The 27996-nt window shown below is 36.5% G+C and overlaps 1 protein-coding gene across 2 annotated transcripts in view; it reads left to right on the top strand.

Annotated features, from left to right (window-relative positions):
- fig4a (FIG4 phosphoinositide 5-phosphatase a) overlaps positions 1–27996 on the top strand; it is a 66408-nt gene that overhangs the window by 1588 nt on the left and 36824 nt on the right. Inside the window, exons 2-15 of one of the 2 annotated variants that reach the window (XM_066676652.1) lie at positions 843–942; positions 3937–4035; positions 6315–6438; positions 10151–10307; positions 14304–14354; positions 16448–16593; positions 17749–17877; positions 19019–19119; positions 19512–19674; positions 22157–22254; positions 25809–25942; positions 26574–26690; positions 27208–27253; positions 27650–27798. In XM_066676652.1, the coding sequence (XP_066532749.1) occupies positions 880–942; positions 3937–4035; positions 6315–6438; positions 10151–10307; positions 14304–14354; positions 16448–16593; positions 17749–17877; positions 19019–19119; positions 19512–19674; positions 22157–22254; positions 25809–25942; positions 26574–26690; positions 27208–27253; positions 27650–27798 (1577 nt within the window). In that variant the 5' untranslated portion in view covers positions 843–879. The remainder of the gene's footprint in view (positions 1–842; positions 943–3936; positions 4036–6314; positions 6439–10150; positions 10308–14303; positions 14355–16447; positions 16594–17748; positions 17878–19018; positions 19120–19511; positions 19675–22156; positions 22255–25808; positions 25943–26573; positions 26691–27207; positions 27254–27649; positions 27799–27996) is intronic. The other variant, XM_066676653.1, reaches the window with a different exon arrangement.

Raw genomic sequence — 27996 nt, 5'->3', positions numbered from 1 at the left:
GTCCTGTTTAAATTAAATTCAAACAGTAACCACTTTGTAATTTTACCAGTCCTTTTCACGTTTTACAGCAATACAGGGTCTTAACTGCCACATTTTGCACACATTTTGCATATGCACAGCGAATTTGGTGGTGATTTATGCGTGTTTTAACATTAAATGGTGCTGTTACAAAAGTGGCACAGTCTCATAACCTGACAGACCATGATTTAATTCTGTTGCAAGGTAGAGTCTAGATGAACATTTACATTTTTTGATTCAGAGCACACAGCGTCCAAGCGTCATAACAGCGATGTATAGATGTTTTCCATTATTGGCTTGTTTTACAGTTTGTGTGTAATGAATGTTAAATAATTCAGACGAAGAAATATGCAAAAATCTGTGCCTGAAAGGTTGCTGTGTAATGGGGAAATACATAGAATGCACCAAGATGTGGAGCAGCTTCATAGGGAACAGGTCCAGATGGTTCCAGCTGACAGTTAGGAGTATAGCACTAGAATCAGGATAAATAAAGTAATTTGGGGTAGTAATATCGCATCACGGGAGATTCTTTTATCGTGGCTGCCCTATCTTCACATATTTCACCACTCAGAGATTTAATATTGAATCCTTGTTCTACTCTTATAACTTCATATGGTGTTTCATATCATGATCCACAAACTTTCAGAATACATTCAGAATTTTTGTCAGCACTAACAGATTTAATCCTAAATAAATATATGTCCCATTTTATCTTCCGTTATGGAAAACATTTTAACTTTTGCAGTTTTCAGGTATCACAATAATGGATTAAAAAGTTAATAAGCTTTCTATTACCATGTTTCAATAAAAATATATTCTTTCAGCAGTGAATTTTGGGACTAGTGATTCTACATCACCACCATGCCTTTGACTGCATCAGTTATCAGCGGAGTGCAGAAGTTGGTGCTGTACGAGACAAGGGCCGTAAGTAACCACATAATTAAGTCTACGTGTATAACTTTGGTGTTCTCCCTGTGTCTGCGTGGGTTTCCTCCGACTGTAAAAAAAAAAAAACACACAATGGTAGGTCCGTAGGTGTGAGTGTGTGAGTTAATGTGTGAGTGTGTGTTGCCTTGTGAAAGACTGGCGTCCTCTGCAGGATGTATTCCCGCCTTGCGCCCAATGATTCCAGGTAGGCTCTGGACCCACTGCGACCCTGAACTGGATAAGCGCTTACAGATAATGAATGAATGAATGTATAACTTTGTCTAGAAATGGCATTTTCAGAGTTGGGACTTTGCTAAATTAATATAAAATCTGAAATCTGCAACTTGTTAATTCACTTGAACCTTTATTTACCAGACAATAGGGCAAAGTAAAGATTTTTAATAGTTAACTTAATTCTACTTAAACACATTTAGAAACTGATGCCTGCAACACACACTAACAAAGCTGGGTCACAATGACTTTTCTTTTTATTACTTATCAGTATGTAATTGAAGATACTGATTGTTGCACTTTTCCAAGTGGAATTTTTTCATCCATTCTTGCTGTATACAAGATTTGAGATTTCCATCAGTCTGTGGTCGCTGTCGTCTGAGTCTCCTCTTCATGATGCACGATTCATTTTCAAAAGGAGACAGGTCTGGACTGCTGGCTGGCCATTCAAGCTCTCTATGGCTACAAAGCCACACTGTTGTAACTCATGTAGAATGAGGCCTGGCACTCTCCTGCTGAATTATACATGGAGCTCCTCGGAAAAGATGTCTTGATGGCAGCATATTTCTCTCCAAAATACCAATATAAGCCTTCCCATCTGTTGTACTGACACACACATGCAGATTACAGATTCATCTTTGGCACGTAGAATCCAGTGTGTGTTTTTCTTAAAAAAAAAAAAAAAGCTGAATGATGGACTAGTCTGACCAGGGGATGCCAGTTCTTCACAGGGTGTCTCACACACACACATACACATTCACCTAGGGACACTTTTGAGTCACCAGTACACCTACCAACGTGTGTTTTTGGGCCATGGGAGGAAATCCACGAGGACACAGGGAGAACACACCAAACTCCTCACAGTCAGTCACCCGGAGCGGACTTGAACCCACAACCTCCAGGTCCCTGGAGCTGTGTGACTGCGACACTACCTGCTGCAGCACCGTGCCGCCCCAATTAATCCAATTAGGTTTGACAGAAAATATTTTATTTGAGCTTTGATCAGTTAAAGGAACACTAGGCAATATTTGGTATTTTTGCTCTTGGGGCTCCCCCTAGTGTTATTAACTTTTGCAGCAGTGTACTGAAATCAGTGGGGAGTGGAGGGGGGTTTCCTGTCCTCCTTTAAAATTTACATAGTGCTGTTTCTACAGTGCTGAGGCTGGAGCAGCCACAACAGAGGCTCTATTCTCCCTATTACAGCTCAGTGAACCATCTCAATTAGTTTGAAGCTGAAATATTAAGTTAAAAATTAAACATGGTGTTACTTTATGTAAAAGCAATTTAATGCAGTCATTTTAGTGTTTATTGGGAGTGTCTCATGGTGCAATCGATCAGTGAAAAGAGAGGTTGGTGCTTCACGCACATGTAAGTCCACCTCCAGCTCTGGATCTGCACCGTGGTGCAAAAGGTGATGTTGCTGTCACACAGCTCCAGGGTCCTGAAGTTGTGGGTTCAAACCCTGGCTTGGGTAACTGCCTTTGCGTTTAGTGTGTTCTCCCTGTGTCTGAATGAGTTTCCTCCGGGTGCTCTGGTTTCCATACAACGTCCAAAAACACGCTGGATAGGTGTGAGTGTGTAGACCCACAGTGACCTTGAAAGGATAAAGCAGTTATAGAAAACCAATGAATGAATGAATTTCTGCTGCATTTTTATAAAATGCCCTAACCTTTGTGTAAATATATGCACTTATTGAAAAATAAATCCAATATATATCAAATGATCTCAAATAAATCTTGAATATTCAGCCAAATTAGCCCTAAATCATAAATTGCTAACTCATAATATCAGTTATGCCGGCAGTCATTAAGCCACGGTTTAACATTTCACATCACAGACACTGGATGGCACTGTGCAACTGTTTGTAAAGAGGTGACATGCATTCTCAGCCTTCCCAGCATAATGCTGGTTTTTGGTATGGTTAGTTTGGTAGGGTGTTGTAAATGTAACAGAGCATTTTTAAATGTACATTTATGGCATATAGCAGGTGCTCTTACTGAGTAACTTACAAGTGTACTTTTTAATCTGTTCGGAGATAACACTAGATACAGGAGTCAATGCTGGTACATGGAATGCTGGAGAAACACAGTGAAATGCATTTCAAGTTGTTTGAATAAGGGCAGTATTAGCCACCATTTAAATATTGTACAAAGACTCCAGTTTTCAGTAGGTGTTGAACACAGTGAAAAATGTTTAGAAGACAGCAAGGAACTGTTCGAACAGCTAGTGGATGTTCGCTTCATCGTCTGGAAACCAGGACAGAGAAGGCTCTGAATGCTTGTCTTCCAGTAATATGTGTCTGCTCTAGTTTGATAACAAACAAGAGATGTGCAGTAGTTGGGGAACAGTATTTGACTACATTATGTGGACTTCAAAGGGATACATGTGACGGGTATCATAAGTTTAATGGGACTATCTGTGCAGAACGTCACCCATTTAGTACTGTACAATAACAGTACTGTTATTCTCTCTCTCTATTTTTAATATGTTTTATTAGTATTATTATTATTATTTTTTAAAAACGGCCTCACCAAAATGATATAATGCTGACAATCAAGCCCATAAGCTGACATTCTATACATTGGTGATGGGTTTGATGATATACTTTCAACTTGATGATATACTTTTCAAATCTCAGACTACACTTCTCCTCAAAAACTCCACATTTCCCTGTAGGGCTTATATGTATTGCCTTTGAATGATACCTCCTGTCAGTAATAAATTAATGCAAATAACACACTTTTCCCCCTTCCTCCTTAGAGATATTTTCTTGTGGGGAGCAATAATGCTCAAACCAAGCACCGTGTCTTAAAGATTGACCGCACTGAACCGAAAGATCTGGTCATTATTGATGATAAGGTGAGTTATTCCATGCCATGTAGTCTCATTTGTGTTATGTAACAGCCTTTTCGAGGAATATTGCACAATTACTCACATCTGTTTTGCAAACCAATCCTTGTAGCTCAGCTGATTATGCACACATGCACACAGACTCACTCTAATGAGTTTAGAGTGTTGTGTTTGCACTAAAATGAATGGGCAGTTTATTGAGAAATGGAGTGCTGCTTAGATTTCATTATTAAGCTGAGTCCCATATTCAGAACTCTCAGTGTTGAGTGTGCTTTTAGACAGTGTTTCCCTGTGTAATTAGCTTTCTATTCTTTAATATTTATATAATATCTCCAATATAAAATGTATCCAGGTATTTTTAGGGTGTGATGGCACTTGTTTTGTTTTTTTTTTTTAGATCCCTTGGTTTGAACATAAAAAGGGAAATGATATTATACTTGTATATATTTTAGTCCTGGTTTGCAAAGCCCTTTTTAAACTTCCAATCAAGTTTAAAAATATAAAAAGTAATGTATGACGCATGTATGACGCATCTATGACACGTATTATTTTATATTTTGCAAGTTGTCAGACAGGGCTTACTACATTTCTGTAAATATGGTGTTATTTGAAGTAACTGGAAACAGAACAAGAGGTGGTATAATGCATAAAGATGTCAAAACAGCACAAGAATGACATTAAAGTCAGATTACTTTCACTGGCGTTATCGAGTAATAATCAATCAGACGGGGGGTGATGTGGGGAGGGGGTTGTTTCTGACTTGAGCTTGCAGTGAGTCATGGTCGTGACTACTGCGTTCTTAATTAGAACGTATTGGAAGGGTAGAGAATCTGTTTCCAGGTCGGACTTGCATTACCTTTATCAGTCTTCACATGTACTTATAAGCCGCAGCATACTGGGTATTCTCCGTGGGAATGCACACACTGAAGCATGACGTCCCCCCTCCCTCCAACCCCATACCGTCAAGATTTGGTAGGAATACATATCCTATTACACCCCTAGTGGATACCAATAATGCACTGGGCTCACATAAGTTACTGTCTGAAATTGCTCACTACTCTCAAGAATTGTGCACTATACACTATATGGTAAGTAATAGTGAATAGGGAACCATTTCAGACACAGCGAAAAAAATATGAAGCCAGCCACTGCCTCTTTATTAACAGCAGCTAGTACAACACCACTGGACGTGTTTTGAGGAGAGCGCCCACTTCTGTTACGTCGGCTAAATAGACAGATTCATTGGCTAGCATTACATTGATTTTTTGGGGGAAGAATAAGAGTCGTCCTATCCACATATAGAGAGTGAGGGCAGTCGTTCTTTCTTGGACTAATTTTACACCAGATGAAGTCAATGCTACATTGTGTCCTACAAAGTATGGTCTTGTGTTAATCAATGTAGACTTTTACTATGGCCACATGAGGAACACAGTGTTAATGTGTGCTTTTAAGCCTATTAAAAGTGTTTTCATCCTCTTGGGTTCTATTTTTAATGCTTGACATGAACGGCAGATTAGCAGTTGCTAGGTAGAGACACAGTACTCAGCCTTTAGATCTGTTGTGCTTATTCACCTCGTCAGCACATCGTGTGGTTGCTTCTGGTGTGAAATGGCAAGCTTTACAGGGTGGGTCCAGCTTATCTTGCATGCCACATTGCTTCTGGTATATACAGGGAGTGAGGCATCACTGATTTTTGACCAGTTGTCTGCTGTATGCCACTATGGAGCCCAAAAATCTTGTTTTACTTAAACAGAAGGGCTGAAAAGTAAATGATATGATGAACGATAACATTATGACCACCTGTCTAATACACTCACCTGTACCCTACATGTTCATGCAATTACCTAATTAGCTAGTTGTTTGTCAGCATTGCATAAAATCATGCAGTGGAGATACTGGCCAGCAGCTTGGGGTAATGCTTACACCAACGATGTGGAGGAGCAGGTACATTTCCAAAGGCACACAGACAGCAGGGTTAGAAATTAGTGCCAACAGCAAAAACATGGACCCAGCTTGCCTTGTGTTTACAGTCCTTGCCAAAGGAGGTGGTGTTTTGGTTACGCAGACTATTTGAGAATTCCTTGATTTTTATTTTTTTCCCCCTACTTTTTTACCTTTTCTTTCTCCCTTCTCCGCTCTGGATATGCCTATTTCACACCGTTTAACCCTGTGGAGGGAGATATTCCAAGGAAAGTGCTGGAAAATTCTATATAATATGAGAGTGTATGTGTATATTATTGTATTAAATCATAACGTCTCTTTGCTTTTATATTTTATTGCCTTTTTAGCATGTATATAGTCAGCAAGAGGTCCGGGAGCTTCTGGGGAGACTGGATCTGGGAAACCGCACAAAGATGGGACAGAAGGGCTCGTCTGGCCTTTCCAGAGCTGTGTCTGCCTTTGGCATTGTAGGTAAGGTATTATTCACAATTAGATTTGCATTTCCTGAAGGAAACATAGTGGTAGAAAATAGCTGAATTTGTGTATATATGTTGGTGTGTGAAGCTGTGTGACTGCAGCAGCTGCAAAAGACTATTCAGATCCTGCCAAGTTAGGTGCTTTGTGGTTTAATACTGTAGGACTGGGCAATTACAGTATAGTACATTAAGCAACGTATTGAGGTATACGCTTCACAGTCTTGTACAGTTTGATGTTTGTAGCTTAAAGTCCATGACTGTGGGGAAACGCATTTCTCTCTGGTTGTTTATTTTCAGAAGCTAAGTGTCTTTTAAGGTGGAACAATGTGTTTGAGGGGGAAAGTCCAACAGCTGTTTGTATGTGGTTGAAGATTAACTTGTCTAAGTTTTTATAGCTTGAGTGATTTAGTGTTGTAGCACTTATAATTGTGGTAATTGTGGTTATCCTTCTCCAGAGTTTGGAGACCTTTCCACCATAAGTGATCTGAAACAGCAAAAATGAGTCAATATTTCCCACCTATGGAGCAGGAATAAAGCAATATCCTCATTTGGGTTTATGCTTTTCAACGTTTGGAGCTCTTTACGTTGTCGAAATATACTCCAGTTGCCTCTGCCATGAAGCTTGGCATACCAGACCAAGGCAGTTCATTATATTACTCATTTACACACACAGTGTGTTTTTGGACTGTGGGAGGAAACCAGAGCACCTGGAGGAAACACACTAAACTTCTCACAGACAGTCACCCGGAGCGGGACTTGAACCCACAATATCCAAGTCCCTGAAGCTGTGTGACTGTGACACTGTGACCTGCTCATATTTTGAATCATTAAAAGATTTCACAATTACAGGTGTTAGGAAAGGGGGAATTTCTCTACTATTTTAAACTAAGTTTCTATCTAATAGTATAAGGAATGTTTAAGAGAAGTTTTGCTGAAAGGAGCATTTCAGACACACTACCTGTAAGTTGTGATAACATCATACACTCTAGGGCCTCTTATAGACAATGACTATAATGACTGGGTTTAAATGTTATGTAGATGGGGGTGGGGGGGGGGGGGGGCGCTGTTGGTCTGAAATTTGATGTGACTCGCTCTGCTTGTGATCATTTTAGTGGCCGCTGCTTGAAAACTGCCCAAATATATATAACCTAGATATGCAAATTCTGAAGTGTATATACATGGTGCTTAAGAAGAGCTGAAAGTGTCTGTGGGTGTACAGTACATGGCAGGTGTGTTGGAAAACTTTTGGAAGAATCATAAATAAAGCGAGGAGTGAGAAGTAGAGGCAAAAGAATGAAGAGTAAGGAGGGAGAGAGGATGGTGAGGAGTGGGAGAGAGAGTGAAGTGTGTTCCATCTGTGAAACTGTGGCATACTGTGACAGCAAGGATGACAGTTAGAGCTTGAATCTCTGAACATTCCAACATTCATTTCTACAAGAGATGTATTTTTCCATTTTTCAATGTAAATGTATTAAACAATATATCCAATAGAGTCCAAAATACATTATATAAGTATATGAGGAACATAAATGATTTTCAAGCACTATAACAAGATATAAGATAAAGTATGGGGAATAAAATTATAGTAAATAAAATACTAATTTTTAATCAGAGTGAATCAAGAGTGTACAACCTTTTTGATAAACAATTATTTTGAGATGTGGAGAAGACCTTTTGATCCTTGATCAGCTTGACCTGGAGTGCTCTACGTGTTTCACTGATTTTAGTAAATTGTTGGTTTGGCTTCCTTGTTCTGTGTGTCATGGTGAGCTTTGGCATTATTCAACTTATTTAACTCTTTCCTCTGTAATATTTGGTTTAGATGACAACTGCTACGCTTCAGATCATTTTATCATTTTATTATTTTGGCAATTTTATTCATTAATATTTTACCTTTTAGTGATATGTTATTGAAGTGACCACACATAAAATGATGTATTCCTCTGAACAAAATGAGTTTGTAAAAGTCATAGTTTGCATTTTAGCTTTATAATCAATGGAGTCAAGCAGATTCATCAGTTTGTATGTGTAGAAAGTACACTCCTTATCTAATTTTGTTACCAGTGATTTTTCATTATTATACAATTCAGACAAAATTGTAAATTGTTTTTAAGCCTATTGAAGGTGTTGAGAGGCTTTTTCTATTTTTGTCACTGATTTGTTTAATATTCATCAGTTCTCATGAGTGTCAATGCTGGGTGAAACTTTGAAGGTCACTGCAAGAAAGAATGCATAAAAGGGAAGGAAGGGAAATTAAACTAAATGGTTATGTTGGTAGATTAAAAATGGTTAAATTATTTTCAAGCATTTTGTGACTGAGGCATTCATGTAGCAAACTAAAATTCACATTCTTGTTTTGACAAGAAATGATGAAATATGCAAGCAACTATGAAGGTTTGTGTCAAGGATGTTGTGACTAGGATGCTACTTGCACATAATGACTTTTTGAATTAACTGCTGTTAACTACAAGGTAATTCCCTTTAAAAATTAACCTCATGCTCAGTGCAGATGGAGGACAGTAGTGGATTGATAATGGAAATGAAGAGACAAGAAAGATTGACAACTCTTTTTCTTTGGTTACTTTAAATACAATACAACTCAATCAAAGCAATGTTCCAAATAATAGTACACAGGTTCAAACAAGCTTTAAATTTGTGTTAAAAATATGCCTACATTAGCCAAAACAGCCAGGTTTTCAAGATGGATTGGAGTGTGTGACATCAATGTGATGCTGTAAGTCTTGACCTACGTTGATCTCCTTGATGACTTTTGACAAAATGACAAACAGCACCCTGTCCTCTGCCTAACTCCCATCATAATTAAATCTTACACAACCACACAGTGACATTGAACAGCTTTTCTGAGCGGAACCGAGGGATTATTGTTAAAATGACATTCACACACACAATCACACACCTATATATATGCAAACAACACAAATTGAACCTCAGAGTCTATGAAACATTAGATTGGCTTAGTAATGATAGGCCTACATCTGAGAGAGATTTCTCTTTCAAAATAAACACTCTTGCACACTCTAATTCGGTAATTTTGGTTAGTCATATTAAGCAAAAACTGTGTCACAGCTAATAGGTCTGACAGGAAATAATCTTTTGTGCTCTCTGACATGTAATAAGAATGTTAAATAAAATATTGCTTCCCCAAACTAGAACAACATGCCCCAACAATATTAGTAGTTTACAAACTCCGTTTACAGAAATATTGGGACATTTTTAAAAATGCAATAAGTAAAATTATCTATGTTAAGAGTGATATGTTCATTTTCTTGAATCTTTGTTTTAGGGACAAACATAAAAAACAAAATACTTCAAATGATTTTACTGATCAGCATGCTACAGCCACGTATAATCACAGTCTTAAGAAGCATGCATAATGCAATCAAAATCTACATGCAGGGGTTGCTGAAGTACAATTTGTGTGTAAATATGAAAAAAAAATCACATCTCTGGCTAATTTCATATTAAAGTAACAAAAATGGATTTGAATATTCCTTTTGTAAAATAATGAACTAACAAGTATATGAGTAACAACAAACTTCACTTACTATACATGCTAAGTTCTAAGTAAATAGCATGTGAAATTTGGTGAATTATTCTTTGTTTTTCTGTTTTTCTATAATTACTGATCATATTAGTTATAGCCCTTGTCTAATTGTGAAGTAACATATTTTTCTTCTCTCATACAGGCTTTGTTCGTTTCCTAGAAGGTTATTACATTGTTCTTATTACCAAACGTCGCAAGATGGCTGACATCGGGGGTCACTCAATCTATAAGATTGAAGATACAAACATGATCTACATCCCAAATGATTCAGTAAGAGCAACACATCCAGATGAATCGAGGTGAGTTCCGGATCTGTCTAACTCCCTACTCTTTCTTTTTCACTGTCAGTGTACACTCTGTCTCTCACAATCTCACATAGACATTGTATCATCTATCAAATATAGGTCACCCTAACCTCAAGTGGCAATTCACATGATTCTCACTCCCCCTCTTTGTGTGTGTTCACGCTGATTGGTGACCTAATTTCAGGACAGTTCTTTGAACACTGGAACTCTTTCTATTGAGAGGTGAATCAGAACACGGAAGTAAGTCATTTTAGGCTGATGGAAGTATTTGTACCAAAAAAGGAGAGCAACTTTAGTGTAACATGAAAGATATGTTAGAAGCATCTAATAACAAAAGTGGGAAACACAACTAATTTAACAGAAACATTAAACTGAGTATGAGGAAAGTCAAAAATGCTGCGAGGAGTGCTAACAGATAAACAACACTGACTCTAGCATCTATTTTGTATTTGTTTATTTACTGTGAAATTTTAAGTGCATTTTTCACATAATTGTTTAGGTTTTCTGTTTATATGCATTCACTAAATTTTCTGCACTTTAGTTTAGTGGTAGACTTATTTGTTACATTATTTTAAACAAAATAAAAAACTTACTGTTGTTTACAAAATAACCAAATGTTTAGAGATGTTTTTTTCTTCTACGGAATGTTCGAAACCATTACATATATACTAAAATATAATTTAAGCATTTGTTTTGTTGTAATGCTATATTCTTGAAATTTTTATCATATTTTTCAATGTTTGTCATATCGCCAAGAGTATCATTATCACAAAAATACTCTGAAATATCTAATATTATTTTAGGGTCTTATCGCCCACCCCTTTTACATTGTCATCATTGCTTGCATTTTGTTTCTGAAGTCAATTTGTTATTCGACTGCACAAGGGCAATTTGTTAAGAGGACAGCAATAAACTGTATCGATTATTTATGTTACTTTGAAGGAAATTATATATTAAAAGATGATATAAGCAGTTTTTAAAAAGAGTTCATCTAAATTACTTCATATCTGTTTATTCACTCAAATGTATTCATATTTGAGAATATTGGCCTATATATAGTGTAAAAAAAATCCAGGATATGTAGAACAATATAAGTGGTCCAAATTGCTTAAAATGCATTCTAATTACATTAACTTGGAGTGAAGATTAAATAACTGTTCAGTTCTTGTCCTGTAATGTTAACATCAGGTTTGTTTAGAAAATGACAATATGTAAAATACACTCAACCTGTACTGACAAAAGTACATAATTGTTTTTAATTTAAACTGATTTGCAATAAACTGCAGGAGGTATGAACAATGAAGGTATGAACAATGAACAATGGATGTGCATGTGAATCTGGCACTGTAAAGGGCATATTCTGAGTCTCATGTGCAGTAATACTTATAATGCCTAAAACTATAAATCAATCCCTACACAAACGTTAATAGATGTAGTTAATAGATGTGCTGTGCTGATGTGATCTTTTACTACATTTGTCAGCCATTTTGTGTGATATGTATGTCCAGAATAAAATTGAATTATACGTCTGCAAACATGCACAAAAATATATCAGCACTGCTTTAAATGGGTAGAGGCATCAAAATGTCTACCTCCAAAATCTTAGCTACATGTTAAGTTGTGAGAATTAGTGGAGCTGTGAGACAAACCAATATTGACTGGTAGCATTGAGGTCAGGATGAGACCAAAACATTACTCAACACAATCCACAAACTAGTGCACAATCAAATTGAGGAGCTATGTAACAAATGTTTATTTGACCCACTTTCAAATGCTAGAACGAGACTGAGGGAGCGAGGAAATTAGGGATGTATTACACCACTTTTCCACAAGTTAACACAGTTTATCTGCCAATACCAAGTCCCGATCCGATTTTCCAGGACAGTACTGTTAACACATTGCACACTTCAAGTAAACTCTGCACAGTGCATCCGCTTGACACTGAATATCTCACAATAAGACAAAAATTGCCTGCATACAAGCTTCTGCTTATTTATGTATTATTTATGTTTAAAAAATATCAAAGTAAACAAATAATAGGGACCTGGAGGTTGTGGGTTTGAGTCCCGCACCGAGTGACTGGCTGTGAGAAGTTCACCCTGTTTTCATGTGGGTTTCCTCCAGGTGCTCCGGTCTCCTCACATGGTCCATAAACAAACATTGGTAGGTGGATTGGTGACTCAAAAAATGTGTCCGTAGGTGTGAGTGTGCCCCCTCCAGGGTGTATTCCAGCCTTGCGCTCAATGATTCCGGGTAGGCTCCGGACCCACCGCCATCCTGAACTGGATAAGCGCTTACAGATAACGAATGAATTAAATTTTCTAATGTGATTTTTATGTATAAGGAATGTATCAAGGGAGAGCAGCGTGTCTCAAACTAATCGTGGTCTTAAAAGTCTCACCTCAAAAATACGGGATTAAAAATGTTGTGTATGGGTCCAAGACCCAGCACAGCATTTAGTGTCCAAATATGGGACAGCTGGCAACCCTAATCACGTCCCCTCATGCTCCAGGTCTGAATCCGACTCACGGGAATGTGCATTTGTGCGGAACAGTCATAAAGAAGTGTGTCCGCTACGGTGTCCAGCAGAGTCAAATCACATCAACGTTTACAAAGCGTGAGTGTGAGCTTGCCACCTAGAGGAAACAGAGGATCTGACTTTTTTGCTCTTTCTTAACGTGTATAAACAGCCCTTCTCCAAACGGCCAGTTTCAGTACTTGTTCCTTTAGAATAAGCTAATGTTAATTCCAAATTCCAGAGACCAGTAATGCACAAGGAGCAGAAACACTGTTTTTCATTCATTTTCTGTCTTCTTTTTGTTCAACTTTCTTGTTTTTACCATGTTTACTGAGAAGACTTATTTCTCCAATCGTATTGTTACCTCATTTTAATTTAATAAATTAAATTTATTTGCATACCCCTGCTATATACACTGCAGAAATCACCTAGCTACTTCTATCAGCAGTCAGATAATCCATAAACACCAGTGACACTTTTCCACTGGCAGCTGTGTAGTGTGATATGCGCAAAAAACAAAAAGAATCTCTTAATTTGCAGAGGGAATGTTTCATGGGGAGCCTTAGCATCAGACACAAGCTTTCATAGAGGAAATTAATGTTTCAGCACAGCTTGTGGCTCAAAAATGGATGAAGACAAAACAAGAGCTGTGTTTGTGTATGTGCACATGCATGAGAGATTACAACACTGCCTGCTTAAGCCACAAAACTGCATCCACCAAGTTTGACAAATTATGTGGTGTGTTTTGCATCATGAGCCCCTGCTGCCCTCCTCCATACTGCTCACTTTCCATCGTTCTATTACAAGATAATTTTGGTTTCATCTGTCCAAAGAATCTTGTTCCAGAACTGGACAGGCTTTTCTATGTGTCTCATCTGTCTCATCTGGCATTTCTATTTATGAATATTACCAGTGATTTGTATCTTGAGGTAAACAACTGTATTTACATCTCCTGATGATATTATCGGTTGACAAAATTCAGCTTTACTCTCTCAACTCTGGAGTTGAACTCTGGAGTTCTCATGAACTGCTTTAAAATGGAAGTCCAACATTTGAAATAAACTTCAGACCATTTATATCTTTAGTTTCTCATGAAATGATGAAGAAACGGGTCACACTTGCCCATGAAACTTTGAGACAGTTGATTGTGCAGGTACATTTAAGCTTGTGAAAATGAAGATCAATAAATGGCTGTAAAACCAACAGTTAATGCAATATTTTTGTTACCCTAGGACTGGAGCATAAAGTCTACACCTCACTGACATCTTGATTTATTTGTTTCAAACCTATTGTGATGATGTAAAGAGCCTGTCTACATTTTCCTGTCTACCTATGGCTATTACCACTATCATGCCATATTTTAACAATGTTGTTATTTCCATTGCTATTTAAGTGTAACCAATGCTATTCTATTTCATCCCTATTTGGCTTCCCACCTTGATTTTTCTCTAACCATTAATGTCTCTCCACAGATATGTGAGAATTTTCCAAAATGTGGATCTGTCAAGCAACTTCTATTTCAGGTAAGTGCGTTGTGATGGTTACTGTTGAGCAAGCAGGATGTCACATGTTATGCCATGGTGTGAGTGTGTGTGTGTCAGTGTGCGTATTTTGGTACATCTTGTTCAGAACACAGGGTATGACTGGCCTAAAATTAGCAGCACCTGAGGGTCTGAGTGATTGTCTGTATAACTATATAATGAGTGTGGAAGTGAAACATATTACTGATGGGACACAGCTGATTATCTGAGGTTACCTTTATGCTTCCACATCCTCATTCTTGAGTCCATTATGAGGTTGTGTAACTCTTCTGGAGAATATTTAGGATATAATTAAGCTGGACCATGGTCACCTATCCACAGGTGTGTTTGCTGATGAATGTGGCCAAGTTTTTTTTTTTTTTTTTTTTTGGGAGTATAATTCTATTGGTATGTGACGATATTGTGCTGCTATAAGTACTGTTGTAAAATATTCTAGAAAGTTTTTATATGCTATATATATATATTTCAAACAAGAAACATGAGAATTTAGCTAATGCTTATTTTATTTTTTCATGAAAAATATTTGCCACTTCCAATTGTCCTCAGTTTTTCTTAGGGTTTTTCACATTAATGATCCTCTGTAATATAAAACAACAAGTGAATAATTAAAAAAAAATTTAAACGACTATTTCACTGTGTTGTTTTGATACTTCCGGATAAGTTGTCACTGTGCTCTTGGAATAATATTTCTTGCTGGTGCATATTTGGGAACATTTACCACTGTACAAAGTAATCTCCATTTAGATATATTGACTCTTACCGCTGCGTGGTGTGACCAAACATTTGTATCATGATATTTTTAAACATGGTGGTTTCATTATGGAATGCAAAATTCTAACTTATAATAAAACAATACAATTCAGTTGCACATGTGCACAATCACAACATAATTTAAAAAGTATTTTCACTCAAGCACAGGTATTCTCTCTCACAAAAAAAACATAATTGTAGTTTCCAACTTTTGGTGAAATCTAAATTTCACTTTGGCTTTGCTTTTTCTTCAAGTCTGAACATTTTTTCTTCTTTTCTTCTTTCTGAACATTTACAACTCCCACTGGTAGAAAAGATAATTACAGCTTTGAAATGCAGGACAAATCTCTGACAGAAGTTTCACACAGAAAGGAGGGAAATCGTTTTAAACTAATGTTCTCATAAATTCTTGAAACATTAATGGATCCTACAATATAAAAAGAAAAAATCTGGCAAAAGTCATGAAAAGAGGGTGTTTGGTAACTTGAGCCAGTGCAAACAGCATCAGTGCAAATGACTGGTGGTCGGCTATCCCAGATATCCCAGCCTCTTGCTCCAGCTTGTTTCTCCTCAACTTGCACTTCAAGATTCAAAGCCACTACACCTGAAGGAACAACCCTGAAATGGGTATCAGGTTTAGGCTCATAATTTTACTGCCAAAAAGCAAAGAATAACAAAAGTATAAAACTTTTGCACTTATCGCAATAATTTATTCAAATAATTTGAGGCTTTATTTCTTGTCTTTATTTAATAATAAGTTTAAATATGTATGCAAACATATACTGTTAATATTTATGTACACTGTTAATTATTTGTCATGGCACTTTAATTGAATAGATTAAAAATACACATAATACAAATATCAAAAACAATAGAAAAATGTGTTCCAAAAATATTCTTCAATTAAAACACTATTGGTACCTGTGTATTTACATAAAGTTTAGGTTAAGTAATTTTTATATGTTGATGGCTGCTTTGTAGAAACGCACAAATGGTTATTAATTTGTCATTCATTAATGGCATGCTGCAGAAATTTCGTAATTTGACTTGTTTAAAAGGCGTAGAGGTCTCTGTGTGTACCCACTGCCTCTGCATTTTCTTTCTTCTTTTTTTTTAACGAGAAAACCTATAGTAATCTGTGAAAAAGGTTTAGTCAAAAGTTGTGTGTTGGTTAGCATAGGCAGGGCACTCTGGGCATTCTAAAAAGCCCAGCGAGGCTTAACGTACAAAAATAATGACCACTCTAACTTATTACTTTTTGTTTCCAGTTATGTTTGGCTTTCAGTTTACCGTTCTCTTGTGACCATGTGACTTTTTATTTCTAGTTACAGCTACGATCTGAGTCACTCCCTGCAGTATAATATGATGCTGCTGCGAGCTGTGGGTGACCCTGGAGAGGTAGAAGAGGTTCACTCCAGCACCAATAAAGAGAGCTTTGACATTTTTGAGGATGAGGGCCTACCTACACAAGGTCTGTACAATATTTTGATGTGTTTCACTGCATTTCTCTTTTGAGTTTGCACTCCTATAATTCCTGTCAGAAACTTAAGCAACACATATGATGAAATTAAATAGATGGCAGCCTCAAAACCAACTGACTCTTTATATATATATATATATATATATATATATATATACATACACATATACACACACACACACACACACACAACCACTGATTTACAATTCAAAGTTTTATGTAGCACCTTGGTCCTGGAGGAACGCTATTTCGTTTCACTGTGTACTGTAAACACTGTATACTGCTGAAATGACAATAAACTTCTTGAACAAGCAAACAGATCACAGGTGAGGATGGTTACTTTCTGGAGCCATTTAAACCTGTGTGTATGTTATCATGCCAAAATTTCCAGGGTATGTGAACTTTTGATCAGAGTAATTTGGATAGTTTTTATTGTCATTATGATTTTAAAAGGACAAACACAATTGTTTGATAATAAATGGCTTCACCCAACCACTAAACATGAATAAAAGAAAAGGTGTTGTGTTATCATCCATTTTCTCTGAAAAAAAGGCCAAAAAATCACAAATTCTGCCAGGGTATGTTGTAAACTTGTGAGCACAACTGTATCCTAATTACTCCCTTATTGCTCACAATTGCTCTTGTATGTATGTGACTATAGAAATCCATATTATTTCTAAAACTATGGTGAGATCTTCATAGAAAAGATTTTAAAAAATGGAACTTGAGAATTTATAGATCTCCTGCATTTTGAATAAACATACTGATATAGGTTTTAATCAAATAATCAATTTGCTGCATTTATGTCCAAACCCTTCTTCGAATGTAAACTTCCTTACAATATAATCAGTGAATTTAAGGTGCACACATTTTGGTCAGAGACATTTTTCTACATTCAGATACTTTGATTCTCTCTCGCTCTCTCGCTCTCTCTCTCTCGCTCTCTCTCTCTCTCTCTCTCGCTCTCTCTCTCTCTTTCTCTCTCTCGCTCTCGCTCTCTCTCTCTCTTCTCTCTCTCTCTCTCTCTCTCTCTCTCTCTCTCTCTCTCTCTCTCTCTCTCTCTCTCTCTCTCTCTCCGAGCTGCTATATACTTAAGCTTTAGGACATTATCTTTTATATACTTTTATCTATATGTTTGCTTTTTAGTGGTCCACAGCTTGCAGAATGAACCTTATGCTAAATATGTGTGGAACGGTCGTCTGCTGGAGAGGATTAAGAATACAGTGCATCCAGACTGGCTCATGTACATTATCCACGGCTTCTGCGGCCAGTCTAGTATCCTTGTGTGTTTATGCATGTGTGCTTGTATGCTTCCACTTGGCTTGAAGCATTTTTTGTTGTTAGCACTTAAAATGTATTAGATTAGATTATAACCATTCATTCATTCATCCATTCATTCATTATCTGTAAGCGCTTATCCAGTTCAGGGTCGCGGTGGTTCCAGAGCCTACCTGGAATCATTGGGCGCAAGGTGGGAATACACCCTGTAGGGGGCGCAAGTCCTTCACAGGGCAACATACACACTCGCACATTCACTCACACACTCACAGCTACGGACACTTTTGAGTCGCCAGTCCACCTACCAACGTGTGTTTTTGGACTGTGAGAGGAAACTGGAGCACCCGGAGGAAACCCACGCGCACATGTGTGTTTTTTTTTTTTTGTGGGTGTGTGTTTGTCCAGTATCAGGCCTCAGATGTATATGTACAGTATATTAACCACGCTTCATATATTTAATTTCCAGTCAAGACAACTGCTAACTGCAAGTTTTTGGAGATTAGACATGACAGAAATATCCAAAATTGGAGAACAAAACAAAACAAAAAACATATACCAATCCTTTTTGGGGTATTTTGTTAGATGCATCAGGTATGTTTACCACCAGGAGATGTTACATCACCATTTCTTTCAATTACACCCTTTCATCTTTTTGGAACAAAGGATTCTTGTTGTTAACGTTTTGTTGAGCATATGCACATATGTTGAGTTTATTTTTGCTCGGAAAATCAATGGAAATTTTATACTGCCCAAGGATCTGTCCTTACATTAATATCTGAAATTTCAGAACTATCTGATTACTTTTTAAAAAACAGCTTGTCTATATTTTTTTGGTGAATGTCTTTTAAATTAGTTTAATTTACATAGCATTTTTAAATTTTTAAAGCTCAAGTAAATGGTTAAAAAGTCATTGACTTTTTTTCTTATTGGACATTACGCTTAACAGTTACAAACATTTGTTGCTTTTTTATTTTTCATGGAAAAAATTCTTAACACCACAGAATGAAACCACCAAAAATGCACAGGAGATCAAGTTTATTATTTGGATTCAAGCAGAAGTAGGTTACATATGTCAGTTTATTCCATAGACCACAGTCAAATATGTGTATATATGTATGTCCTTAACTCCCCATTCCAGAGTTACTGATCTATGGAAGACCAGTTTATGTCACACTCATTGCTCGGCGCTCCAGCCGATTTGCAGGAACACGGTTCCTCAAGAGAGGAGCCAACTGTGAGGTACATTACATTTTGCTTTTGCTTCCTCTGAGCTTTAACAGACATGTTCTGTCCTCTTTATCTATTCGGAGATTTGTTCATGAGCTTATTTCAATTTTAGCGCACAAACTTACTTCAGTAACCATTTATTCGTTAAATTTCTTAATCGTGGCTTTCAGGGTTTTACACTGTAAGGCAAAAGTTTCAAAACACTTTAATAGAGCATCTTTCTTTTGTCTGTTTGCAAGATATATGCATAATGTATACTTCTGTGTATAATCTGTGTATATAAGTGATACATTTACTTAATTGGGTAGTAAATCAAATTTTACTCAAACTTTCAAAATTTAGAGACTTTTTTTTTTTTTTTTTTATAGTCATTCTGTGTGCATTTTGTCTGTGTGTGACTGAAGGGAGATGTGGCGAATGAAGTGGAGACGGAGCAGATCATTAACGATGCTTCAGTGATGTCGTTCACAGCAGGCAGTTACTCCTCCTATGTGCAAGTTCGAGGTTCTGTGCCTCTTTATTGGTCTCAGGACATCTCCACCATGATGCCCAAACCACCTATACGATGTAGGTCTTGATTCTTTTATATATTTGTTTAATATTTATGATATTTGACACTTGCATCCAGAGCAACATACTGCTCAAATCATGTTACAATAATGGACGATTGCATTGTAAGAACTCTTGCCTAACAACTGTAATTGGTTTACATTGATGTGTTTACTCAAGCAAGAAATGGAATCCTAGTCTGCTGAATAGAGATTAACTTTGTTACAAACTACACTGAAATGACCACAAATTTAATTCAATTATTATACTATGTGGTTGCTGTAAAACAACAACCATGTTTAACATGATTTGAAAACACCACATGACAAACATCTTATAAAATAATGTCCTTTCATTAACTTAGACATCAAGTGCTAAATAATAAGCTGTTTGGCATTGACAAAGAGGATTTGGCAAATTATTCATGGGTGCAACCCACATACTCAGCTCTACTGCTCACCCCACAATTGCATGTTCCTTACAAATATGGCATCATTTAAAAGGGAAATTATCAAAAGGCTTTCCAATGGTATAAGATTTATTGCCAAAAAGCATTGTTACAACGAATAAATAATCTACCAAAAACAAATTTCCTTACTTTTTGGGCTATGTTCAATTGAGAAAATGATGTTTCTTATTGAGAAGTGGTCTCAACATACACCGCTTAATCCTGTCTTTATAATCCTGAATCTAAATTGATTAGAAATTAGTGGTGGGAATGATGGTAATCTTTCAAGAAAACTTTTTCTGCTATATCATTTTAATCCCTGGAACCTGTTATATGAGAAAGACAATTAATAAATACATGCAAAATACGAGTGAATTGTATAAGCTAACTGTGTGGACAGAGTTCAGTCAATAGAGTTCAGTCAGTTTGTCATGCTGTGAGCTAATTAAGAACTAAATAAAGTGTACATGCCCTTGATTGTTTGACCTTCACCTGCTACCGCACACTCTCATCATTCCCTACAAATGCTTGAAGAGCTTCCCGAATGAGTTGTCCTTTTCACAAAGGACTAATTGTCCAAGTGCCATTGAACAGAATTTGAAAAAGCGCAGTAGCAGCTTAATGAAGCCTCTTAGTAGAAAGGTGTTTTGCATAAGGAGCATGCCTCTAAAGCATGGCCTCATGACCTAGATTCTGCTTATTGCTTTTTGTGAATTCATGTGTTCTGTTCTGGATGTTTCTGGCTTATGCAGGGTCAGTGTGAAACAGATATTTCTCCTTCAAGAGAAGGAGGCTATCTAGAACCAGGGATTCTAAACTCTGGGAATTAGGTTTTAGACTAAAATAGGGCTGAGAGATTTGTGGGGAAAATATCTAATTCTGATTATTCTTAGTAATATTTTGATCGAATTAAATTGCAATCATGCACAAGACAGTACTTGGTTGCCTTTGATGACCTAGCTCTTTTGCATATCATACATTGTTCTTGGTAATGTAGGCTATAATTGAATGAAGGGAATGAAAATAACTATATATTTAATGGAATCACTTTAAATAATGAGCATAACAACATCAGTAAGTAAGTAAGTCAAGTTTTGGGAAAAAAAAGATGTACATTCTATTTCATATTTATTTCAAAATTATGATTTGTTAGTTTTCTGACAAATGCATTAACAAAATATTTCCAATGTTTTAATTTACCAACTTTTTGGTAAATTGTACTTTTTGTTTGTATTTTGTACAAACACCATTTCCAGATTGGGACAGTTTTTTTTAAGAAAATCAAAATGCAATTATGCGCAAATAAACCTTATATTTAATAGAAACACTGACCCCTTGCAAATGCAATTTTTAGGTCCCAAAAAGAGTACTTGTCCTGGGAAAAGAGGACTTCAGGTCACTGCCGAACAGTTTCAAACTGGAACGTGAAATATGGCTGAATTAATAACAGATGGTGTTGTGACGTCCCCTTAAGTTCACTCTATGAAATATGGCTGAATTAACAGTTCCTACAGGCGTATGCGCGTTTCAACATTAGGTGTCAGTCAGTAAGCACATGGGCCTCTTTCTAGGCCGACTCATTTTGAAATTGATGCCAGCAACATGTTGCAAAAAAAACTGCGACATTGCAGGTATACCACTGTGTTGCATCACCTCTTCTTTTAACAACAGTCTGTAAATGTTTGGGAACTGAGGGGACCACTTGCTATAGTTGGGAAGTGAATGTTTTCCCTATTCTTAATTGTTAAAATTGCTAAAATTTAATGAACTAAAACTAGACTAAAATTATTTTAGTTTTCATCGAATAAAACATGACTAAATCTAGATTTAGATTGTTATTAAAAATGAGTAACAAATTTAAATTTTCCAATGAAATTCATATATGAATATTGTGTCCTTCTACCATTACAGTTTCACCTGAATTTGTCCTGCCATATGCAGCAGTCCTAGCACATCTGTAAATGGATCCTTAGATGCTGTGATCGTCTTTGTTTAATTGTTTTTCTTCTTCTCTCTCTCTCTTTTCCCTCCCTCTGTCCTTTCTTTGTTTAGTGGACCAGGCTGACCCATATGCCCATATTGCAGCCCTTCATTTTGACCAGATGTTACAGCGGTTTGGCTCTCCGATCATTATCCTCAACCTTGTAAAGGTTTGCAAATTTTAAACTTGCATAGATTGCAAAGATGTAGATATAAATAGGCTCATATTGATATACCTTTGGTTGTTCCTTGTTCTTTTTTTTACATGGTATACATCTTGTTGAAGACAGCAGGTTTTTTTGGCCCACAATGGTTGAGGAATGAGTTTATGGATTTATTACATAAGGCCAACCTGATTTTAATTCCCTCATTAGGATAGCTGCTTTAGATGCTGTCGTGTGAGTGTAATTGAAACAGACCAACATGTTTGTTTGAGATCTGTGTGCCAGAGACAGGGCTGTTTAAACATTTACTCTTTGGTGTAAAACCGCTGTCTGAATTTGTCATATGTCACGTTGTAACACACGAGGTTGAGAGAACAAAGGAATAATCACTGCTGTCAGCACACAGCCGTTCACACGAACACTCACAGCTGGCCATGTGCAGCTGATGAACACCTCCTTTGGCCAAACCCCTTCTGCTTCTGACTGTGTAATTCGAGATAAAAACAGAGAGAGAGTGGGAGAGAGAGAGCTATACCCAGAGTGTCCAGGACATAATTCATAAAAACACACTGGTGAGTTATAAATGGCATTGGATAACACGTCATGCTTTAAACATGTAAGATGGCATGGCAGTGTGAATCTATTTAGATGTATGAGTCAGTGTATGGTTTATACAAAACCACATGGCTAGACATGCCTCAGTGAAGTTTGTAGGGCTCATATTTTCAAAGTTTGGTGCATGAAATTTAAATATCTCCTTACAGTGGAACAGTATTTGTATTGAATACAGTTTCCCAGTGACGTGGGAAGGTAAAGTGGAAGAAAACAACAGGTCTGATCATAATGAAGTATGTTCAGAAAACAAGAACTAAAACTTGACCCACTGGTGGTGACAAAATCAAGGACAAATGTGCTATAATATAATTTTAGTTTATGAAAAACAAGTATATTTTTGAAGTATGAATTTATGAATAGAACATATTTTAATGTTTTCTTTCCTAAGACACATTAGTGAATGTTATCTTGACTTTCTAAATGAATAAATGCAGTAAGCTGGTACACATTGTGTGATACAAACAATATCACATCAACCCTATAGACTCTATTCAACTGCTCCATAGGAGGGTAATATTTAAATGTGTTTTTGCTGTTTCTGATTACTTAAGGTGTCACTAACTACAAATGTGGGAGCACACTAACTGCAAGAAAGTAAACACAGTAAAAATACAACAAAACAATTTCAGTTATTAATTTTTTTGTGGTAATAAAAAAAATAGCCATGTACAAACAACAGTGGTTTTTAATTTCAAACATACTCTTCCACCTAATAAAAACAGAGCTTCTGAATGTAAACAAACCAGAAAATGAGTAGTTCTCCAGAATCGTCGTGGTTGCGTTTAGTTTTGCTGTCGAAAAAAAGCAAGCATTTCCATCAGTGCTACATATAACATTTTAAAAACATATAATGAATAAATTGCAGCTGGATATGTAAGGCTTTTTCTTTAACGCTTTATATAAATTAACCCCACAATGGTAGATATGTCAAGTCTGCTAATTCCCCTCTGTAAAGATAGTAATGCAAGTATTTAATGCAAGTATTGTTTTTCCTTCCTGCTGATGATCAGGGTCTGCTTTTAGTAAAGCATGAATTTGAGAGTAAGCACAGCTCAATTAGGTATTGTGGGCTAGAGGAAGCTTCTACCAAACTGTTTTAGCAATTTGACAGTATGTGTTAGCTGTGCAGGACGACTCACGTGGATCTCTGCTGGTCAGCTTGTGAGGCTAACAGATTGAGAGCTGCAGAAAGATCTGGAGACACATGAGGCTTTACAATAACAGTTAACTGTGGGTTACACCAAGTAAAAAGGGAAAGAGCGAGAAGGGACATTTCAAGTGTGACTCATGTTTTGTGCGTTTAAAATAGAGTCACCCCTGCTGTACTGCAGGAGTTTTCTTCCATGAGACTTATAAATGTAAATCAGCTGACCAAACCATAGACCAGCATGTTTATATGTTATGGCACTGAAAAACTTGATATTATAGCGTAAAAGTTGTGTCTTGTATAACACAAAATCTGGATTCTAATTATTATTATTTGGTCTTAGTTGCTGAAGTCAGAATCGTTGATTTCAGAACACTACACATTTTCATTGCTGTAAAAAGCAATGAAATGAGTAACAATATTCATATTTGTCTATACAATACATATAGTAATTTCTAGAAGGTTAGTTTTAGACTGTTGTTTGTGTGTGTGTATATATATGTGGCTTGGTTTGTGTGTTTGAGCTGGCTTGTGGAGAAAGCTGCAGGAGGTCCTAAGTGCACAGTAATACCTTGCACACACAAGGTTCAAAAGCTACAGAATAAAATACAAATAATAATAATAATAATAATAATAATAATAATAATAAACAAAACATAAATATAACCAATTTATGCATAACAACATAAACATGCGTAGCAAACTATTTTATTTCACTCAGTTTAGACACAAGCTGAGGTTTTTTCTTCACATATCAGGCATCAGCACCAGTATCTGATACTTTAATTGAGCTGTTGGAACAATTGTGTTGGAACATGGTCCCTATTCACGTTCCCAAACATAAGATGAATATGTAAATAATTCGGTCCATGTCAGACTGCCTAATCGTAGTTGGAGCTTGGATAATCAACCATCCAAGCTACTTACTCACTCTCTCTCTCTCTCTCTCTCTCTCTCTCTCTCTCTCTCTCTCTCTCTCTCTCTCTCTCTCTCTCTATCTATCTAAAACTGTATTCAAAGTGCATTCTACTCATGATGGATATGGTCTTACCACACCTTTACAACAAAAACAAATATTAACATGTATTATGACACATCTGTGTGTGCAATATATATAATAATAAGTAACTTCCTTCCATGTGAATGCATATGTAATTAATTACTAATTTAAAGGAGATGTTCACAAGTTTTTTAAAGTTCTGAGAATGTTTCCTCTTCATTCTGTTTGTATGCTCAAAACATGTCTAATGTATTTATGAAGCCGGTATCTGTAAATGGGTAAAAAGTCAAACTGTCTCAGTTCAGTATTCTAGCCGAGATGAGGTTATTGCTCTAATCTTGCTCCATAGGTGGGTAATATTGATTTATTTTTGTACTTTCTGATTACTTAATGTGTAATGTCTCCAAATTCAGGAGAAGGCTAACTGCATTACTGCTAAGTGCTACAAAACTAAACAACTCCAGTTACAAATGAGTTTCTGTTAAAACTTACAGAGAAGCTTAACTTCAGACACATATAAACAACAGTCATTTTCCCCCCTCAAACATGCTGCTCCACCTTAAAAGGCGCAGAGCTTCTGAATGTAAACAAACCGTAGTCCACAAACCACAATCGTAGTTGTCTTCTCTAAAAGGGGTGTGTCAAATTGAGACATACTGATGCATATGGGTAAACAAATGGTTTTCAAAAAAAAATATTTTCAAAACAAATAAATGATATTTTAAGCTTCTTATTTTGTAGGAGATTGCTTTTTACAGATGATATTTCAGGCTTATGATCTTATTTGCATTTGAGCAGAAGCGAGAAAAACGAAAGCATGAAAAGATACTGAGTGAGGAGCTCTATCCAGCCGTCACCTACCTCAATCAGTTTCTGCCTCCTGTGCACTGGATTGACTACATCGCCTGGGACATGGCTCGATACACTAAGAGGTATATGTTTGTGAGTTTGAGTGCTTTGGATGTTATGCATATACATATTTAAGTACAGGTATTTGGAGAGTGACTTAATTTCCATAATGTAGCCCCTGTACACTGGCACAATGGTCTTGCCTCATACCTATACATCTTGTTTGCTTGTGCCAGCTGTATTTGCTGAATTTGTACATTTGTACGAAAGTAGAGGGTGCAAAAACACCAATATAAAGCTGTAAATGTAACATTTTGCATGTGTAAATGTATCTCTCGCGAGTGCAAATGTGAAACTTTTCATTTGTTCATAGGAACTGATAATTACTCTTTCATACTGTCTTTTTTTAATTCTCAAATGGTTTGTACCCTCTTGATTTCAAAGTATTCCTCTCGCACCAAGCTCTTTTGATTAAAAGAAACCAAATTTCATATTTCATAATTTCCCATATGTTAGATACAGTGACAGGTAACATAAGCATTGACAGGGAAAATCCAGTTTTGATTGATTAGTCTTCTTATAGACTACAGCAGCCATAGTCACTGATGCACTTACACTGGACTTAGCGGACTACTGCCAAGTTTCTGTGTCTTCTTGAAAATAACATGTTCATGATTACATAAATATATTATTACACCCTCTCCTATCACACAGTAAGCTCTGTAATGTGCTGGACCGGTTAGGGATGATTGCAGAGAACGTGGTTAAGAGAACTGGATTCTTCATCAACAGATCTGACTTCCACAGTCACACGTTACGTCCGGATGAGAGGTGAGAGCACACTTACAACAGCAATCAAAATTATTTCTGTTGTGTGGGGCTTCAGTCAAATATTGGCTGATGTAAAGTAACAGCAAGAATAGTGTTTATTTTTTCCTTTTCTTTTTTTCCTCTGGTGGTACCTCAGCACAAGGCCTTTTCTTATGAATGCGTGAAGTCCTCCACAGCAGCAAGGCCACAGGTCTCAAAAGGCTTGGATAAAAACAAATGAAAGAGAATGACAAATATAAGCACGTGCTTGGGTTTCACCCTGCGTGAAATGAACCATCCTTGCACAAGGATGTTAAGGAAAGTCATATTAATGATGGCTTATAGGGTTATTTTAACCAAGGCTCAGAAACATCGTTTTAAAAATCAGCTAATGTACTGTGAGCAGAAGCAGTGTTGTAATGTTTCCATGTACTTATTTCATACAGTTGGTGCAATATGAGAAAAGAAACCACAGTTAATCATCTTTTATATGGGCTGTATGTTTATTAAACTAATGCTCATTCTAACGTGTGTGCAGATGGGGTGATTTAGGAGGACTGATGACTGCTCATGGCAGACTGCAGGTGAATTTATTTCAATTAGTGTACAGCACTTATTTATACAAAGTTCTCTTCTGATGCTCTGTAACCATATCACAAGACAAACTTCAGTTCCACATAGATACACACAAAATATAGTAGAAGATTCCAGTGTGGTTCTATAAATAAGGAGTGTTTTTTTATTGATTTATTTATTTAATCTGTTGATGTAGTTTTTTCTAGAATCAGGGTCATTATTTTTATGAGCTTACAATAATTCAGTCTGTATCAAGAATAAGATAAAGCTGGGTAAATAAGTTAAAGTCAAATATATAAATATTCTTTCTATATTGCAAATAAAGAAAGAACTTTGTTATAACAGTGAATAAGCAACACCGCTTTTATTTTCTTCTGATTTTGTGTTTATGATTTCTTTGGCAGACTGGAGTTTTGAGAACTAATTGTGTGGACTGCCTTGATCGCACTAACACTGCCCAGTTCATGGTGGGAAAATGTGCCCTGGCCTATCAGCTCTATGCTCTTGGGATGATTGACAAGCCAAAGCTACAGTTTGACACAGACTGCGTCAGGTACCATCTATAGTCTTATTTGAAGACTGAAAGAGCCTAATTGTAATATTGTAATTCTGAGTACTAAAACTATTTTGATTAACCCTCACAGAATGAAATTTTAAAGTAAAACATAAATGTAATGGGAATACAATTATATGAGACACAAGTTTTGAATACTTTGTCATGCTACATAACCAACACAACATAAATACTGTG

This window comes from Hoplias malabaricus, chromosome 7 (genome assembly GCF_029633855.1).
Source record: "Hoplias malabaricus isolate fHopMal1 chromosome 7, fHopMal1.hap1, whole genome shotgun sequence".
Classification (NCBI taxonomy): Eukaryota; Metazoa; Chordata; class Actinopteri; order Characiformes; family Erythrinidae; genus Hoplias; species Hoplias malabaricus.
The sequence above is the reverse complement of the archived record's forward strand: the minus strand, read 5'-3'. Positions and strand labels throughout refer to the sequence as shown.